Here is a 21665-nt window from a genome sequence, read left to right on the forward strand (position 1 = left end):
GTCAGCGTCCCTAACCTCAGTATTGTTAGGTCAACTGCATACTCTAAATAGTTCACCAAAATCTTTAGAGACTAAAGCTTGATCAGATGTAATTTATTCAATGCAACTAATCTCCTGTAAACATATTAATTTCTCATCTTCAGTAATGAGCTGATCCAAGAATGGCACTTTTAATTCACAGAATGGAATTAAGGATAAAAGTATCCGTCCAGGCTCTAAGACTCTCTCTCTCACTCACTCACTCACTCACACACACACACACACACACACACACACACACACACACACACACACACACACACACACACACACACACACACACACACTTTGTTTTAAACAATATCCAGAGAACCTTTTCTCTATTTTTGCACTCTACGAAGGTTTGAACAATTACAACAAATATTTGTTTTCTAACACGAGTCATCATGAAACTGAACAGACCTGCCTAAATACCTCTAAATGTGGGAAGTAATATATGTCTTTCAAGAATGCAATCACAATACTATATTCCCTTTCCTGACTTCATAAAAAGTTCATATGCATACTGTGTTCTTCTATTACCTCCATTTTTCATTAAGCATATAGGATAAACAACACTATTACCTACATGGATAGCACTACACATGTTAGCATGGCAATATTACAAGTAACATATAAATATATGTGATGCAGAATAAACAAGTATAAAAAAAGTTTAATAATGCAGAAAAATACATTACTGCGGGTTGATTTCACATTTGCACAGAGCACTAGTAGAAGCCATGTGTAATGTGTATATTATTATAGTTTTGTGACCTCCTTTTACAATTTTGATAACAGAGATCAGATTCATTTCTTTACTCTTCCATAAAATGAAAAATCTAAAATTAAGTTACTAAAATTAATCTTACCCTTCTTCCAAGTATTTGATTTATAGCAGCACTTTCTTTAAGTGTACATTCAGCAACAACTTTGGCACGCATCTCCTTCATATACAACATGAAGGCATTTAACGGTTTTTTGATGTGCATCTTTTTCTTATCTGCATGACTGAGAGAACTACTACTACTACCACTGCTACTATTATTATTATGTGTGCTGTGTGCATCATTTATTCTGCTAGGTGATGGCTTATGTTCCAGTTGAAAAGGAGTTAGATGCCTGTAATAAATAAAAATAAACAATAAAAAATAATGCAATAAAAATATTATTAAAAATGTTTGCAAATCATATAAACATAAATTATTAGAATATTAAAAGATTTATTTCAGTAATAAATGCTATAATGATATTTGCAATAAAAACCTCCAAAAACACTGCAGAATATTTAGTATATTATATTATATATATATATATTCCCTCCCCCCCTATATTGATCCCATACACAGGAGATCAAAGGATCTATAGGCTGTGTGTGGGGTACAGATAAGGACCGAGATAGTTTTTTTTTTTTTTTTGAAGGGTTGCAGGTTGTAGTTGTTTGGGAATACTTTTTGAGGAAGGCTGTTCCAGAGGACAGAAGTAGACAGAATAAAAGAGAATGAATACAAGCAGGTTCAGTGTGTCTGAGTGTGACGATGGGACAGGTGGTCTGCAGGCAGACTTATATTAAATAAATAAATAAATACATATACAGTGGTGCCTCGTAGTTCAAATGCTTCTAACTTCGAACATTCCAGAATTCAAATGAAATTTGATTCACAGTTCGAAAAGCGTTTCTAAGTTCGAACTGTAGTCCAGGAACTCAGAGTCATATAGCATTAGACAGTTTCGGCATGCAACTGGGCATGCGCAGTGTGTGTGTGTGTGTGTGTGTGTGTGCGCGCGCGCGTGCATGTGCATGTGTGTGCGTGTGTGTCTGAATCATTGAACCGCTGTGCGTTGTCCCTTACTTTACACAGCCTAGTCATTGCGTGATACATTTGTGTAGAGAATTTTTAACTGTTTTTGGCATTTTTTTTATTACCCATGGCATCCAAGAATGTAGAAAGAGCAAAACCTAAAAGAAAAGTTGTAGTATCAACAATTGAGATGAAAAAAGAAATTATCATGAAACACGAAAGCGGTACATGTTTGATGGATCTGGCGATGATGTTTAAAATGTCAAAGTCAACAATAAGTAGCATTCTTAAGAATAAGGAAGCAATAAAAGCAGCAAATGTGGCTAAAGGTGTGACAACATTGACCTCCAGGAGATCACATGTTATTGAAGAGATGGAAAAACTCCTTTTAGTGTGGATAAATGAGAAGCAATTAGGTGGTGACGTTATTACTGAGAGAATTATTTGTGGGAAAGTCAAACATCTGCATAGGGAACTTAAGAAACGCACACCTGAGACCAGTACTGAAAATGGGGAGTTTAAAGGAAGTAGAGGCTGGTTCGATAAATTCAAAAAACGAACTGGGATCCATAGTGTTGTCATGCACAGAGAGGCTGTGAGTTCCAATGTAGAAGTGGGCAAATTTGCAAAAACCTTTAAGGAGTACGTGGATAGTGAGGGATTTGTATCTCAACAGGTTTTTAATTGCGATGAAACAAGTCTTTTTTGGAAAAAAATGCCCAAAAGGATCTATATCACAAAAGAAGAAAAGACGGCATCAGGATAAAACCTATGAAAGATAGACTTACTTTGCTGCTTTGTGTAATGCTAGTGGAGACTGTAAGATAAAGCCTTTGCTCGTTTACCATTCTGAAAATCCATGCTTTTTTAAAAAGAACAATGTCATAAAGAGCAAATTCGGTGTTATGTGGAGGGCCAACAGGAAAGCATATGTTACCAGAGAGTTTTTCACTGAGTGGATTTATCAAGAATTTGCTCCCACTGTAAAAGCTTATCTTACTGAAAAAAATCTACCGTTAAAAGTTCTTCTGGTGATGGACATGGACCAGTAAGTGATTTCAAACTTCAAAAAACTGTATATTAAGCTATGTTTCAAAAGTGCTTTGAAATAACCAATGCCACAGAACTGACTCTTAAAGAATTTTGGAAAGAACATTACAACATTCTTCATTGCTTAAGGATCGTCGATAAGACATGGAAAGAAGTTTCTATTAAAACAATGATTTCTGCTTGGAAAAAACTCTGGCCAGATTGTATTTCAGTCAGTGTTGTAGTAAGCTGTGAAGAAGAGTCTGTTGTAAATGAAATTGTGTCTTTGAGTAAAGCTATGGGATTAGAAATGAGTGATGAGGCTGTAGAGGAGTTAATAGATGATCATGAAACTGAACTCAGCACAGAAGAACTTCAACATCTTCACGATCAACAACAAAAAGAAGTGGAAAAAGAAATTTTTACGGAAGAGAAGGATGTATTTCCAATGACGACCTTCAAGAATTAAATTCTCTGTTTGGGTTAGAACACAAGCTATTGTGGAAAAATGGCACCCTAATAAGACAGTAGTGACCAGGAATATCAACTTATTCGATGACAACGTGATGGGTTATTTTAAAAATATCAAAGAAAATCATCAGCGCCAAACAACATTAGATAGATTCTTCTCTGCAGAAAAAAGAGAACGTGAATCAGCATTCTCAACTCCAGCTAAGAAGCAGAAAGAAGACACTTAACAACAGGAGCATTATTTTCGTGTTTGTGATTTTTATATTAAAGAAATATTCTTCACTGTTATTTTTATGTTGTAATAATTAAAATTAATAAAATAAATATAAGATTATTTTGTTTAATTTTTTCTAAGTTATTAACATTAAAAAAACCTAAAATAGATAAAATTTTAAAAAATTATTGAAATTTTTTGGATATGGGAACAGATTATTTCGCTTTCCATTATTTCTTATGTAAAATCTTGATTCAGACTTCGAATGATTCATAGTTCGAACGGGTTTCTGGAACAAATTAAATAAGAACTATGAGGCACCACTATATTTTAATTATCCGAACAAAACAAATTAAAATTGAATAAGCAAAATTTATTGAAATAAAATGGATACTTAAAAAATCCAACAAATAGTGGCAGAATTCATTCCATGAACATTCTACGAGTAATAAAAGAGGGATGAAGTGCACACCAATATGGTTTATTGCTTCCGCCTTCCCTTGCTGTTTTGTCAGATTTGAAGTAAACGTGTTATCCACATTTCAACCACTTGCTTGTTGTTTATTGATTTTTATTATTGAAGGTTTTCCTTCTTCCACCAAGGCTCAGTATATCTTCAGAAGTGCTAAGTGATACTTGGACAAAGTGTGTCGTTAGTTAACCCCAGTATTTATATATTTTTCGGAAATGTTTTTTAATAATGGAAAAGTGGCTTAGAACTAGGACTTTGAAAAGCAAAGCAAATGAAACACGTGATGCACGTGTAATGCCAAGTAAATCTAATACTATTAAAGTAGAAGAAACAAGCAGTTCAAAGAAAAAAATACAGTAGGAAATATAACAATTAATATTTGGAATTCGGGTTTACTTGTGGAGATGAAAGTGAACAGAAACCTTAATGTGTTTTTTTCAATTAGTAAATTGAGTTACTAATTAGTAAATTAGTTTCATCGTCAATCAATTAGTAAATTTTCCCCAAAGTTTACTACTTGCAGCATAAAAGACGTGGGAAAAACTATGTTTGGCAACAAGTTACTAAAAGATGTTGATTTGATTCCTCTTTCAAATGACATTGTCGGTCGCAGAATTAATGATATTGCAAGTGACATAGAATCTCAGTTAATCGAAAGAGTTAAGAAGAGCCCTTATTATACATTACAAATAGACAAGACTGCTAATACCACAAATGATGTGCAGTTAATATGCTACATAAGATATGCGCATGATAACTACATTCATGATGATATTCTGTTTTGTAGAACTTTGTCATCCCAAACAACCGGAGAAGAAATATTTCATGCTCTCAATAATACATAATATACAATGGGATTCAGTGGGAAAAATGTATAGGCTTCTGTGCAGATGGAGCTTACACCCTTACAGGCAGGCATAGTGGAGTTGTTGCTAAGGTTAAGGAAGTAAATTGGGTACATTGTTTCATACATAAGGAAGTGTTAGTCTCCAAAGGAATGCCACCAGAATTTAAAATTGTGTTATACAACACTGTAAAGCTAATTAATTTTATTAAGGCTTAATTAATTTTATTAATTTAATTAAATTACAAATAAAATTTGTAAATGAACGTAATTCTGATTTTGCATCACTCATTGTCAACTAAGCATGGTTATCAACACTATCCTATCTTTCAGACATTTTTTCGAAATTAAATGAACTAAATCTTTCCCTTCAGGGAAATTCTTCAACTGTTCTTGATGCAGAGGCATAGCTAGGGGAGGGCAGAGGGAGCAGTCTGCCCCAGGCGGCCCTTTGAACCTTTTTGAACCTTTGCAGTTAATTCTAAAATAGTCTCAAGAACTCATTTCCAAATATTGTAATACTACTGCGAGGTTTCCTCACAATTGCTGTAAGTGTTGCTAGTTGTGAGAGGAGTTTTTCTAAATAAAATTGATTAAGAATTACCTATATTATTATGAAATACACTTCGCCAATGTCATCGACGATTTTGCTAACAGAAAAAATAACATTTTAGAATGTTGAAATTAAAGTTTTATTTCAAAAATAAACATAGTGTTTTAATTTATTTCTCTCTACGTCTTTTGACTTTTCGTAGTAGTTTTGGTGTGTACTGAGAGGGGCAGTAAATTCAGGGATTGCCCTGGGCGGTAAAAGCTCTAGCTACACCACTGTCTTGATGCCTACAACAAAATAAAGGCATTCAAGAAAAATTTGGTGTTATGGATTAGTTATGTAAAAGACAGACAATTTGCATCTTTTCCAACATTGGAATCCTTTTTAGTAGAAAATGATATTTTTGTTGATTCTGAGTTTCTGGAAAAGGTTTGTGACCACCTCAAAACTCTGAAACAGAATTTTGAAACATATTTTCCAAACTTTTATAAGAAATTTCTGTGGGTTCGTGATCCATTTCAGGCTTGCAGTCATGAGAATGACCTTTCGTTATCGGGGGAAAAAAAGAAAAGAAAAAAAAAAAAAAAAGAAGTTAATCGAGCCTTTCAAGTGACAGCAGGCTTAAAATGCAATTCCGTGATCTTGGTTTAGCTCAGTTCTGCATTTCGTCTTCAGTGAGAAGTGAATTTCCCGAATTATCTGAATAAGTATTGAAAATCCTCATGCAGTTTTCTACAACCTATCTTCATGAAAAAGGATTTTCATCGCTCCTTCAAATAAAAACAAAATACAGAAATTGTCTTAGTTGTCGATTGAAGTTGACCAATATTGAGCCTGATAACCAGCAACTCTGCAAGAGCAGAGAAGCTCAACCATCTTATTATCAGTAGTAACATAATTATATCATATTATTTATTTGTTTAATAAAAGTTAAAACTTTGTTCAATGTTGATATACTTTTAATCGTTTGCTTCCAATTTAATTAATTATGTTTCTATATGTATTCAAAAGATGATTTTAGATTTATTATGTTATAAATGGCACAGTTTTTCCCAAATGTTGGTAATCCCCACATAGGTTTTTTAAACAATTACATAACTTCGTGGTCCGTAGAATTGTTTTAGGCATTTTACTGGTCCTTTTAATTATTTTAAAAAGTTAAAATTTATCAAAACTTACGCACACAAACACTTACAGACCATATATGACTATTTGCAGTCAAGAGAAATGTAAAGAAATGTAAAAATGCAGTATTAAATCATGACTGCATGAAATTAACTGTTATTAATTAGTTAAATTAATCAACATACAATAAAAAATTTATAATGATTCATTCGTTATATAGGCTAGGCTATCGCGAAGCACTCGTATCGATTGCACTAGGCTACCATAAAGCAATCATATTACTGCTTTTTCATTATCAATGCATGAAACGTTATATCTGTAAATAAATATGAATTTCTTTTTCACATTATCATTTCATTTTTGATGTCTAGTATTAGTAATACGTATAACATCTACAATATTTTGTATCTATTAAGACAATATTAGGCACTGACAGACATACGATTCATCTTGTAAAAAGACGGCAACTTACGGTATCGATAAATGCAGTACTGTAAATATAGTTTCATTTCCTTATGATTTTCTTTAATAACATTTTCTTTTCTCTAGCTTACTTTATTGTAAGAATATAGCATATAATATATACAGACCATACAAAATATGTGTCAATCGACTGCTTATGTTATTGGTAAGACTTCCTTCCAGTAGGCTATTAGTTTTTGAGGAGTCAAAAGTTATACGTGGATTTTTGAACAATGCAGGAAGTTGGTGCCCCTAAGCCCCGCATTGTTCAAGGGTCAACTGTGTGTGTGTGTGTGTGTATATAAAAAAGGAAATTAAATGACTTTATACCGAGAATGACAAATTTATTGTTAAGATACAACTGTTTTCGTTGAAACACAACTTCTTCAGGTATCATTGGCAAAGAGTAAAATAAAAATAACAGACACATGAAAAAATACATTAACAGATCTATTATAAAACAAGTACATTTAAAAGGAATGCGTGCTAGAGTTCCAACTGTAAATATAGTTTTTTTACAGTTGGAACTCTAGCACGCATTCCTTTTAAATGTACTTGTTTTATACTAGATCTGTTAATGTATTTTTTCATGTGTCTGTTATTTTTATTTTACTCTTTGCCAATGATACCTGAAGAAGTTGTATTTCAACGAAACTAGTTGTATCTTAACAATAAATTTGTCATTCTCGGTATAAGTCATTTAATTTCCTTTTTTATATACAGTTCTACCGAGTAAATAATGAACATTAATATATATATATATATATATATATATATACACACACACACACATACATGGGAGGGGGGACTGAAAAGTTCTGATAAACTAGAACAAAAATTAATTAATTTTATGCCTTCTTATATATTCTAAAAAAAAATTATTACAATTTGTGGTTATATGAGTTGGGTTAATATAATTTTTGTTCTGGGTGTTAATCAGAACTTTTCAAGCCTCTCTTGTGTGCGTGTGTGTGTGTGTGTTTATGCGCGCGCGCGCACACACACACACACACACACACACACAGGGTGTGAAAAACTGTGCTGGCTCACTAGTCTGGCAAATATCTCACACGTCAGATGTTAGCCTTGCTAATATATCATGGTAATGTATATATTTCTGGATAATGTCTATTTGCTTTTGTTAATGACGTAGTTAATTTTAATCCTGTATACCTACCATTGCTGAAGCAGCTGTGTTAACTACTTATGTATTAGTGTGTTTCTGTGAAAAAATCATGCATTTTATAAGTGATAACAGGTAATTTATTATTTTTTATTAATAATTTTTTATTCTGTTTTTTTTTTTGCTTATAACACTTATGTTTTGAATTGCTTTTACAAAAAAAAGCCAACAATTTCTTCTCTACTATTACAAGTAAACAATGACAATTTTCAAGATCATAAAAACCCAATAAAAGAAAACCCTTAGGCCTCCACATAGAACTTACCTCATGGCACCCTGAGCACTCTATAAGATAAAATAATGCATGTTCATCCTATCCTCTCATTAGTCATATTCCATTATGACAAAATCAGTTATAATCAACAAACAAGTATTAATAATGACTCCTCATTCTCCAATAGATGCCATAAGTAAAGTAACCATACAAAAAAACTATTTACAAATATAACATATGAAGCAGAATTGGCATTGCATGAATAAAACTGACAATTAAACTGAAACTTCTGTTCTGATTTTTATTCATTCATTAACTAAAAATTTTACCTCATCATGGACAGGTTCATTTTTCAACACCTGTGTGTGTGTGTGTGTGTGTGTGTGTGTGTGTGTGTGTGTGTGTGTGTGTGTGTGTGTGTGTGTGTGTGTGTTTAACAGGATGACATCAATTTACCCTCATATCACTGCTGTGTTATTTACTGCAAATCTATCTCATGCTTTAATCTGTTCTTAATTACTGCCAATGTAGTTCGTCAAGCAATCTACCTATATCTTGATCATCCTCTGGGTCTTTTTCCAGCATTAGACACTTGTTTTGTTTGCATTTCCTCTACCATCCTGTTTAAATGAGCATATTATCCTAGATTAGCTCTGCTCATATATATCCAAGCTAACAATCTCAAATTCCTAATATTTTCATTTTTTCATATGATTCTGAAATTCAGTCTGTTCACTCTTTTAATTTTTCTCAGAACTCTCATATCTATAACTCATAGTCTCTGTAGTAACAGTGATTCTGAAATATCTTCTAGTAACAGCAATTACTTTGAAAGATTGTTAAATGAAAGTGAAAGGATCACTGTTCTCTCATTCTCATTTAACAATCTTTCAAAGTAATTGCTTCAGACATCCAAATTATCTTAATTTTCACTTTTTATATCATCTTTATCATCTCTGAATCCCTTTTCAGTACACTTTCCATTACTATGCTTTTTCAGTAGCCTCCAAAAATATTTTGCCACCCTTGTGATATTATTTATCTTTTATATTCTTACCAAAACCTTCCACCGACTTTGTTTCGCTACTTTTACACATAGCTGAGCTATCTTACTTTTTTTTTTCGTATTCTCTGAGGGTAACTGCTGACTGACTTGCCAGAAACTTTCAACGTAGTTAATTTAATTTTTAATGAAAATAATCTTTAAGCTAGGTTATGAAAAACATTTGGCTAAGTAACAATAAAACAAACCAAGATTGATTCAGCAGAAAATGAATATGATTAGAAAACAAATATGATATTATGAAACAATAACGTGTGATTGTCAAGTAATCATATATGACAAGATAGCTTTGAAATAATATTAGGCAATCAGTAAAATTATGAAAAACCTAAATAAAAATTAATAATATTATGTACTTAAGTGTTACACTGACATGTGGGGAAAAAAAAAGTTTTCACTATTTTCAGTCTATGACTGATATCTATCGCAAGATCATTATAAATCTAAATAAGTCTAAATACTCATTTAAACATAATTATTTAATAATTATCTCTGTACCTTAAATGCCTTTCATATGACAATGCTGCTCTGGCTCAATGGATTTTAATGAATTTTGTTATTTGGGACTTTCCTAAATCTGTCATGGCATGGCATGGCATGGCATGGCATGGCATGGCATGGCATGGCATATCATATCATATCATATTGTGAGTTTCTGATTTAAATCAACCACTTGTAGTAACATAATTACAAAGTAATATAGGACATAATTTGTAATTAATAATATCATTTTGTAATTGTGCTGCTATCAGATTTGCTTCTAGTCTGTGAGTGGGGAAATGAAAAGACTAGAAAGAGGATTAGTGTCAAGTGTGGTCACTTAATCATTTCCACAATTACATTTCACTCTTACTGTCCCCCCCCCCCTCATTTGAATTCCAAGACTCACTGTTTCTGTGGTAAGACCTTAACCAGTTGAGTTCATATAACTTGATACAATCTCAAAAACATATAAACACATATTATACTTCAGCATAATACTGCAATGGGTGAAAAGAGTCAGTCTACATAATTTAGCAATATACAAGGTATTAAAATGCCCCAATTTTTATAATGAAGCATATTAACTTTTTTTATTTCAAATAAACATATTTTTATATTAATTTAATTTTCTAATAATATATTAAAATTTAATCACTACTTTCTTACCTGTGATTTTCATGTGCCTGAGAATGAATTTCCAGTTTTGGTGTCATAAGTGCAGGATGAGGAATGCCTGGATGAGGAGACAGACCAGGATGATGGGGTAATAAAGTGGGAGGGCTAAACCTAGGAAGGTTAGTTGTGGTAACTGGTATTGTTCCATACGGAGGCCTAAACCCTGCTGATGCCATTGGATACATACTACTAGGATGCCTAAATTCAAAATAAGTCGATTAACTATCATAAATATGTTTATTTAAAAAAATACTCTATAAATAGTAAAAAAAGAAAAGTCTCAATAGAAGTATCCACATATATAAAAGATGACTGAGAAAGATTAACAAACTGTTATTTATTAAACAGAATAAAGTATAACAGAAATAATCTGTAGTGTATAGGGGGGCATTATTCTCAGAAGTAGCAGTTCAATATGAACATCACAGATGGAGTAATGAATGAGATTAACAAAAGGAATATCTCAAGATACTACTTGTAAAGATATTTCTAAAGAGAGATACCTTTTACTTAACATTTTGTTCCCTGAGGTAAAGTTCTCAGATATCAAATTGTCTTTTCACAAATATTACAGAGGATGCTTATCAGGGACAAATAATGCTCAGTATGTAATCCAACTCATCAGAGACTGCAAAATGTCAGGAATAATCAAATCTATCAAATCAAAAATATCTGGACATGCCTTTGTAGTAGCAGTGGATATGGCTATATTCATCACAACAATGGTTCATACAGTATAAAAGAAAGCACATGGTCTTACAGCTTATTTTACTATTAGACAAACTTTTACAGTAAAATATGCTGCAAAAAGAGCTCAGTGACTTTCAGTGTGGCACTATCATAGGATGCCACCATTGCAACAACTCAGTCTGGGAAACTTCTGCCCCATTGCAGCTGCCAAAGTCAACTGTAAGGGGGGGAGGGTATTGTGAAGTGGAAATGTCTAAAAGCAAAAACAGCACAATCATCCCCTGGTAGGCCACATAAAGTCAAAGAGCAGGACCACTGAATGCTGAAGTGTGTGGTGCAAAAATTTCACTTTCTTGTCAGTTGAAACTCCAGCTATTATCAAGTGAAAAAATCCATACATATAAATAAATTTTAATTACACCTAAATAACCTACTCAAAATTTACAAATCAAAGTTTGCATAAATTGTAATTATCTGTTGTACTGTCAGATACTGAATCTCACTAAAAGGTTGTAATAAGTATTATGCATTCACTGCTTGCATGATGCAAGCCAGCCAGACATTTAACAGTATAACATTTTCTCTAAAGGAAATGGAAACTATAATTGAGTGATAATGTATCTTATATATTCTTTCTTTCTCTCTCTCTCTCTATTCCAACACACTGCAGAGATAGTTATTTTTCTTAATTATATTTACAGTTTCTAAATTTGTCAAAATGAAATACATCAGTACACATTATAGAACAGCTAGCATATTTCAAAAGATTAAAATGGTCAAAGATATCAAACAATAAAATATATTTTTAGCTGCTACTTAAAGAACCAGTCACTGATTAATCACAAATAATTTTAATCCAGTTCAAATTTTATTGCATTTTAATTCAAATGCTTGAAAATCAAACAAACCTACCTAAGCCAATTAAAAATGATTTCAGATTCCCTACATAAAAGATGTAAAACCTATTATAAGCCAGTATTCTGATTAAGTATAACTTGCAGTCCTTGGAAAATAATGTTAAAGCCACTATTTTTCATATTACCATATCAGAGATCACAAAAAGAAGAGGACAAAAGAAGAGAAAGGAAAGCTAACTCCATACTTGAAACTGGATATATATATATATATATATATATATATATATATATGAGTGCTAACTAGTTACTGCTGATGCTTTAAATGAGTTTGGAGGACTTTTGGATGGAGGTTTAATTCGGCAACCCCAATGAATGTTACTCACTGGGTTATGTCAGGTTTCTTAAGTGGACACTAACAACAGTGTCTGAAAGTGAAAGATCATTCTTCAAATAATAAATTTAGTTTAATCCTTTATCCAAGTGTAAGCAAACAAAATTTGCACCTGAAAATATCTACAGGACTGAGGTAATCTCTAAATCCAGAGTAATTCAATAATAAGGTGGTACACCTGTTGGTAACTCCTATGACCTTTCCTATTGCTTCTGCCTTAGTATCTCCACATTTGGGTCTGCCTCCCACTGACGACACCTCAATAAAGGTTGAAACCGGTCTGGATAGTGGTCCTTCCTTTAATGCATAGCAGTAACATGTCCACAAGGAGATGTGCTTTGAATTATGGGAGATACTGAGACAAGGAGTGATGAGAGCTTGGTCCACCTTTGCTCGGAGTTGCCTAGTGTTGCACTACCTTACCTCAGTCCTGATGATATTTTCAGGCGCAAACTTTGTTTGCTTACACTTGGATAAAGAATTAAACTAAATTTATTATAGTCCAGGGGTTGCCAAAGTCATTTGCCCGTTGACCCCTTCAAACGTTTCTTGACTTTTTATCGACCCCCTATATTTTACTATTACGTAATTATAATAGGACAAGGAAAAAAAAGACGCTTATGTGAGTTTTTAGATTGTTTATTTTATAGTTACAGTGTTTATTGTATGTATAATATAGTATATATTATTATATTACTATTACTACTACTATTACTATCACTAGTAATATCACTGGTATTACTAGTGATATTAATAAACTACTGGTATTAATATCACTGGTATTACTACCAGCGCTGCTCAACTCTTCAACATAGAGAAGTTTAGTTCATGAATGAATAACGATTGAATTATAATATGTATGTTGATGAATTTTAGAACATGAACGCTCACTTGTATGTTGATGCGCAAAAATGAGACTGGGATCGAATACTTGTAAGTATCAGTAAATAAGAACCACGCACATGTTGCAATCTCGCTCCCACTGTGCCGGCCGGCAGGAACCCCCAACATCCGTTTATTGGTAAATACGTCATTTTGGCCTACTTCATTGGCCTCAACAGCTATTTTCATGACCTTACTCCATCTTACAGGTCCTATTCATGGACCTGTAAGATGGAGATACTGATCCCACAATTCACTCTTCATTGCGTTGTCATTACCTCCATGTCTTTTGTCATGGAGGTAATTCAAGTTAACCGAATTAAATATTACCCATACAATGATGTCTTATATTTTTCTGTTGACCCCAATCAACCCCTGAGCCCGAATCGACCCCTAACAATGTCATATCGACCCCTTTGGTGACCACTGTTATAGTCTAACCAAGTAAAAAATAAGCTTCCAAATAATTCTTCAAAATCAACTTAATATGCATAAATAACATTTTATCACATGTGAAATGTAATACTATTTCCAAAAGGCTTGACATATTAACATAGATAAATATAAATGCATTATGAAAACATCTTGAGACATTTTAGAAAATCAAGAAAAGTGAATGAAAATATGAAAAAAATGGAAATGACTAACATGCTGAATATACAGATACAGAAAAGTGCATTTAAAAACAGCAGTGGAAAAAAAAATTAGCAAATGTTCAATAATGCATGAATATAATATCTGGTAGTCATTATTTAGCAGTATCTCAGCTGTTGTAGGATCCTTTGTTTCAGTAAAATTAATTATGTCAACATGATACTTATTCTTCTACTAGTTAAACTTTCTTTCTGCAAATGTTTCTTATGCTGATCATGTCTGTCTTCACTTCTGAAGTTGAGTTTATTCTATTAGCTGATTTTTACACTGTTTTCTGTGGTTCTCTGATTAAAACAGCAAATGGTAGGATTGTTTAATTGAGCAGCATCCTGGCTAGCATTATATTTCATCATGTGTTGCACTATCATTTTTGCTTGTTGTTTATGCAATACAGAATACCATTTAGTCAGCTAAAGCCCAAATTATTAGCCCATCCTCATTCATTCATTCAGTATCCATGTGGACACCTAATAATGGGGTGCACTATTTCTCTACGTTCATTATGAGCTACGTGAAGGTCTATTCCCAGCTATCTAGCTCCAACCCTCTTATCTAATATATACATCAGGGGTGTATATTCACGGTGTGCTAGATGTGCAGTGCACACCCATGGAATAGCAATATCATCGATATTATATTTTTGCGTTTATTCCTGTTAAAGACTCCCCTAGTTGTTTCTTGGCTTCCTAAAATTAAACAGAATATACTAATGCCTCACAAAAAGAACACTTTTCAATGCGTAAGCATTGTATCGCATTCGTGTTAATAGTGGACGTGCAGATTCAAATATGAACTTCTTTGAGCAGGCATACAGATAGCGCAGTGGGTCAAATTCTTAGTGTCCCAGTAATTTGAAACCACCCAGAAGGCGAGGCAGGATGTACAGTGAGACAATAGCACCCAGAAATCAGTGCCTGTGATTGCTTATTGTGTCAACCAATCCAATTGAACGTTGCTATTTGTCATGAGTTGCTGTTTTTGTTTTCTGAGTTTCATCTGTTGTGGATGCATAAAGTGTGAACTATAGACAAGTTTTCTATAAATAATTTATAACTTTTTGCCCATATTTACAATGGGGAAACAGTGTTGACAATCTGCTGAATGTCCTGTTTTCTACCAGAAGCTTTCACAGATTTTTTTGCCAGAGCTTTCACAGATTGTATGATTATAGTCAAAAGGTTGGAACTTGTGTATAAATAAGTAAGTAAAATGAGTTATTTCAGCCTTTATTTGGTTCAATCCAGAAAAATTATTTCCAAGTGATTATTTTTTTCCAATTTCTGTGCATATTATATGGCTGTATTTAAAAATCGTATCAAAATACAAATCATCTGTGTCTCGCTCTAGTATTTTCCAATGATAAACTAATCTCACCATGAAGCATAAACCTTTCTACTTCCCCCATAAACGGCACACGTGAAGCATAGCTATTGTTTTTGACATTTATTCTTTCCATATTTAAAATTATATTAATTGATAAATTAAAGTATTTAAAGTTATCCCACAATTAATTGCACTGGACCAATTAAAATGAGCACTGATGCAATATGCACTCTTAAAACTTTCATACTTCAAAAAAATGCAGTAAAAAAAAATCAGTCAAAGTGACGTGAATTTTGTAGCATTGGTTGCATAAGCCATACAACAGCACACCCATTGAATTTCTGATATATCAATCCCCAGCAATATGTAGTTACCAAACAGGAGCAGGTTTCAACTTTGATTCTAGATGCCAGAAGGGATTATTAAGATTATTTTATATAATGAGATTGAGAAATAGTTTAGATTGTTGTTAACAAGTCTTGTTTTATTAATATAACTTACTTCAATTTTTCCTTAACAACATTTATTTTGAATTTTTAAATTTGTAATTAAAAAAAATAGAAAGGCTTTATTTTGGTTATTTAATTAAAAATACCAAATCATCTTTTACTTTGATTTCTTGTGGGAAAGGAGATTACATTCCTCCATTTTCCTCTGAATTTACTACTATTGCAAAGTGGTAAAAAAAAAAAAAAAAATCCTGGATCATTCCACTCTTGAATTTATGATTTAATGCATATCAACAAGCTCAGAATACCTTTTAAGTATTGTACCATTGTAAAATACTTAAAAGGATCAGAAAAATTAGGTTACAGAAACTGATTTATTAATGATATTGAAAGTTTATTTTTCACTTGGTTAGACTATAATAAATTTAGTTTAATCCTTTATCCAAGTGTGAGCAAACAAAGTTTACGCTTAAAACTATCTTCAGGACTGAGGTAAGGTAGTACAACACCGGGCAACTCACAGCAATGGTGGATCAAGCTCTCAACTCCTTGTCTCAGTATCTCCCATAATGCACAGCACATCTCCTTGTGGACATGTATACTGCTATGCATTAAGTGGGGGCCAATACACATATAGCAGTATACATGTCCGCTGTATACTGCTATATGTGCTGTGCATTATGGGAGATACTGAGACAAGGAGTTGAGAGCTTGATCCACCATTGCTGTGAGTTTCCCGGTGTTGTACTACCTTACCTCAATCCTGAAGATAGTTTCAGGTGCAAACTTTGTTTGCTCACACTTGAATAAAGGATTAAACTAAATTAATTATGGTTTATTAATGACACTTTTGATGGAAGTGTTTCTACTGCTGAATTTATTTATTTATTTGAATTGTCAATTCATGAATAATACAGTAAGACAAATATAAAATTCATGAATGACAATAAACATAGAGAATAAAAAGAAAAACATCATTACCACTGCAACTGCTGTGTGAAGTCGGGTGAAAACATAGGATGAGGATACTGGCCAGGAGCTGCTAGGGGATACATTGGGGACCGTGGAATACCTATAAAAGAAATATGGGAATAAAAGGTGATTAAAATTTTCATAAGAAATAATAACTAATAAATAAATAAAAAAGCAGAAAACCAACTGCAGCAAGGACCTGATTGTACTGAGCTTATAATGTGAATAGTTCTTTCATTTTTTCTGTAATGATCTTTTTTTGTTTGTTTGTTTGTTTTGTTTGTTTAATAATTTATTTAACTAGAGGGTTCTGTTCCCAATTCCTTTGCTTGGTCTAAAGACAACTCACAGAAGACTTATTATGATTACATTTTAACTTGATTTCATCATTATAGTAATCAGTAATATACTTTAGTATATACTACATTGGTTACTGTATTATTTTCTCAATGGTTGTAGCTCCAAAATTTAGATTTGTTTTTCAGCAATATTTTCCATCCATTATTTTGCCCTATTGTTTAGGACTTTCTGCAGTTATGTTTCTCATTTCCATTTTTTCTTCTCTTTTTTACACTGCTTTCCAAGAAAATTGGCCTGCAAAATCAGTGCTAATCTTGACATGAATGTTAAGATTAGCTGATTGAATCGGTCTTTTTTTGGTTTGGACCTCTTAAAATTACCTCCATTCTTTCTACTTCGCAGTAATATATAAACATCTGATTTGTAGAGTCACTGATAAGTTTGAAAGAAGACAAACACTGCAGCATTTTACTATATTCACCTTCCCATGAATAGAACTCTAATGCTTTAAAGAAACTTAAAAAAAAAGTCACATAAGATTTAATATATTATTTAAGGTTTAATATATTATTTATTATTCTTTCTAAAATGAAATATGAAAAATGCTATACTCATATATATGCTGAAACAAACTTATCCTCTAGCAAGCAGTAGCCGAGCAATGTATAGATGGTATATTTTGTATACTGGGTATTGGAAGGAAACTAAATGAAATAGCAGCTTCACTCCATTTTTGATTCTAAACAATTGCAGTCATATATAAAGTACGATTTCACAGCTAAGAATTAAAATAGTGAATTAATCGCAAAACAACAAAAATGAAAATTTTGTACAACACTGTGCAAATCATGGATATGTTTCAAAAGTGAATGTGAAATACTGAACTCTGGTGTGATTTGCTTTAGTAATGTATTACTTCAAAAGAAAATTCCTTCTACTAAAATTAACAATTAAAATTTTCATTAGCCTAACAGCTGTTTTTAACTACTGATGCTTTATCAGAGACCAAACAGAAATATAGAATGCCTTAGGAGGCTCACACTTGAGAGCTATGTGATTTTCATAGGTGAATCTGTTTACAGTCACATTTAACTGATAAAGGACTGATTTGTCTGAATAAAGTATTTTTCTTCCAAACAAAATAGAGAAAAAATACCAAACACAGTATTGCAATAGGAAGATGCCACATATATTTCTCTCCCCCCTTACCTAGTCTACCCAAAGTCTCAAGGGAACCAGATCAGATATCATATGACCTTCTGAACTCCAATAAAACAGAAGAGATGTGTGCACATTATGCATAAAATCTTAACACTCATTAATTTATCTGAAATAGAGAAATTTATATCTATTCTTGCTAATTACGTTATGCATATATTACCTGTTTTAGGATCTATGTGGACGGGAGGAATACCCATATGTGCTGGTGGTGGCTGAAATGCTTCACTGTTATATACCACAAAAGGTAAAGGAGACCCTGGATGTGTTGGTGGCACCATTGGCACTTTGTTGGCCTAGCAAAAAGATTAATAAAATAAGAAACCACATTGTTAATACAGACAACCAAGTGTTCCTTTATTACCTGTAGTAGAAAATGATCTAGACTTTCATAATGAAAATCAGGATAAGCATATATTCTTAAATATATATTCTTTATACTTGATTATAGCAACAGCATAAGTGAATAATCTGCTAATATAGCTTAAAAGTTTTGGGACTATCTCAAAAAATATAAAGTTAAAAACCATTCTTTGTATCTTTAGTTAATCTAAGTTTATAGAATATATTTTATTGACAATAAAATATATAATGATTATGATCACATCAATCTCCATGGAGTCAGCATATTAATGTGAGATTAACTAACAACATATTTATCATACTGAACCTTAAACTCCTTAACATTAACCCAGAATTTACAACACATTCTGGTACTGTCTTCCACTCATCCACAACCCTTGCTGTAAACAACCTGCTCCTCATATCCCTCTTCACCATACCTTTACATAATTTACAGAAATGGATTTTGGTTCTTCCCCTCTCACCATCCACTCTTATATTCCCAGCTGTATTAATTTACCAAAAAAAAAAAAAAGAAACTCTCTATCATATCATTTCTTCTCCACATATCTGTCAACTTTGCAATCTACATTCCCTCAATCTCTATAACTAATATTCAAATGTCCTGATATTGCCCTGGTCACTTGTCCCCAAACCTTCTCCAATGTTTTCACATCACAATGAAAACTAGAAACTACAGTGGACATCTACTTCCTGATTCCTCTTATCAATGTATATCTTATCATAGTAGCAATAGCCAGCCAGACTGGCCGAGTGGTTAGCGTATCCGCTCTCCAGCCAAAAGGCTGCAGGTTTGAATCCCGCCGTGGGCATGGATGTTTGTGATTGTCTTTGGAAATACTAGTGGTGGTTGGAGGTAGATGGCGTTGGTGGATTGAGTGGCAGAGACAGAGCCATAGAGCAGGTACCCTCCCTCGACGAGTCTTTGGACTCCCTGGAGGTGTGTAATAATAATAATAATAATAATGAAATATGCAGACTTTGCAACACAAGTAAGCAAACAGTTAAGTTTGCACCTGAAACATAGTTCAAGTCTAAAGATGGTACAACACCAGGGGAACTCATTGTAAAGGTGGGTAAAGCTCTGATCACTATTCTTAGTATTTCCCATAATGTAAAGGACATCTCACTAAAAGATGTATACTGCAATACATGATGGGTGGGGTCACTACCCAGACCAGTTTCAACCTTTTTTGAGGTCTCCTCAGTGAGTAGCTAGACCCTAAATACCAAGGTTTTAGTAATACAGAGCCTTATCAACTTTACCTATACAAGTTGCTACAAGGTGTTTTTATTTTTAATAAGAATCTCTGGAGGAGATATAGATGTAATTAATTTTTTAACTTGGGGATACTGTATACTAGGGTTACCAGGTAATTTTATAAGCTTGGTTATTTAACTCCTAATCCCAAGTAAGCAAACAGTTAAGTTTGCACCTGAAACATAGTTCAAGTCTAAAGATGGTACACCAGGGCAACTCATTGTAAAGGTGGGTAAAGCTCTGATCACTATTCTTAGTATTTCCCATAATGTAAAGCACATCTCACTAAAAGATGTATACTACAATACATTATGGGTGGGGTCACTACCTATATATACAGTATCCCCAAGTTAAAAAATTAATTACATCTATATCTCCTGAGATTCTTATTAAAAATAAAAACACCTTGTAGCAACTTGTATAGGTAAAGTTGATAAGGCTCTGTATTACTAAAACCTTGGTATTTAGGGTCTAGCTGAGGAGACTTCAAAAAAGGTTGAAACCGGTCTGGGTAGTGACCCCACCCATAATGTATTGCAGTATACATCTTTTAGTGAGATGTGCTTTACATTATGGGAAATACTAAGAATAGTGATCAGAGTTTTACCCACCTTTACAATGAGTGGCCCTAGTGTTGTACCATCTTTAGACTTGAGTTTGCGCCTGAAACTATTTTTCAGGCACAAACTTAACTGTTTGCTTACTTGGGATTAGGAGTTAAATAACCAAAATTATAAAATTACTTGGTAACCCTAATATATATATACAGTCGGGTCTCTTTTTATGCGGTAGATACGTTCCACAGAAAACCGCAATAAAAAATCCCACAAAAAAGACCTAACTGACATTGAAAAATTAGAGATACGTTCCATACTTTTCTAAAACCGCATAAAACCGAAGCAATTAATTAAAATAAACCTAAAATCGCATTCAGGAAAATAAGAATGCGGTATTCTTATTTTCCTGAAGTTTGTTTTAAAGCTTTATTCATTTAATTTTATTGAAAAGTAAACTTCTTTTTTTTTTTTTTTACATTTTGTCATCAGAATTATCGTCGCTATTAGACAATATTCTGCAACGTTTGCGAACTGGTGTGAATTCACTTTCATCACCAGAAGAGACAGCGCATCAGATCTGCATGGTAAAGGCAATGGTTCTTCACAAACAGAATTAGCTTCACCCTCGTTCTGTGCTGATTTTCTTCTTCTGACAATGTAATCAGTGATTAAACTTTGCGATGATGATTTTACTAATTTATTATACAGCTCGCGATAATTTTACTAATTTTTATACAATAGCACCCAGAAATGGCAGATTTTCTTATTGCGACGTCATGCTTTTTAATTGCTCTTACAGTAGATTCGCCTATATTAAAATGTTTACCAATCGCCGTAGATCCCTTTTGCTAAGCGATCTAAAATTGCAATTTTCATTTCCAAAGAAATTGCTTTTCTTCGGTGCTTTTTTTATTCTCCATTGGGCCAAATTAAATCTTTTGGCTGCTTCTTCATCTACTGCTGCAACCTCGCCTGTAATATTCACGTTATGAAGTGCATTCACTTTTAAAAACCCGGTTAATCATCCTTCGCTAGCCGAAAATTCTTTATCAGCCTGGGAAGCGGAAGTAGACGGCTCCAAATGCTTCATCTGTTCATAAAACCGAAGAGCTTTTTGTTTAATTAAATAACCACTTATAA

The 21665-nt window shown here is 33.0% G+C and overlaps 1 protein-coding gene across 5 annotated transcripts in view; it reads right to left on the reverse strand.

Moving 5' to 3' along the window:
• LOC150099507 (transcription factor 7-like 2) overlaps positions 1–21665 on the reverse strand; it is a 427945-nt gene that overhangs the window by 88479 nt on the left and 317801 nt on the right. For all 5 annotated transcript variants that reach the window (XM_090403548.1, XM_090403547.1, XM_090403546.1 and 2 more), the window contains 4 exons: positions 18508–18640; positions 16836–16926; positions 10600–10806; positions 891–1140 (listed from right to left, as the gene is read on the reverse strand). In XM_090403548.1, the coding sequence (XP_090259674.1) occupies positions 891–1140; positions 10600–10806; positions 16836–16926; positions 18508–18640 (681 nt within the window). The remainder of the gene's footprint in view (positions 1–890; positions 1141–10599; positions 10807–16835; positions 16927–18507; positions 18641–21665) is intronic.

Source organism: Typopeltis vanoorti, chromosome 14 (assembly GCF_054136105.1).
Source record: "Typopeltis vanoorti isolate ZY-2024b chromosome 14, IOZ_Tvanoo_1.0, whole genome shotgun sequence".
Lineage (NCBI taxonomy): Eukaryota > Metazoa > Arthropoda > Arachnida > Uropygi > Thelyphonidae > Typopeltis > Typopeltis vanoorti.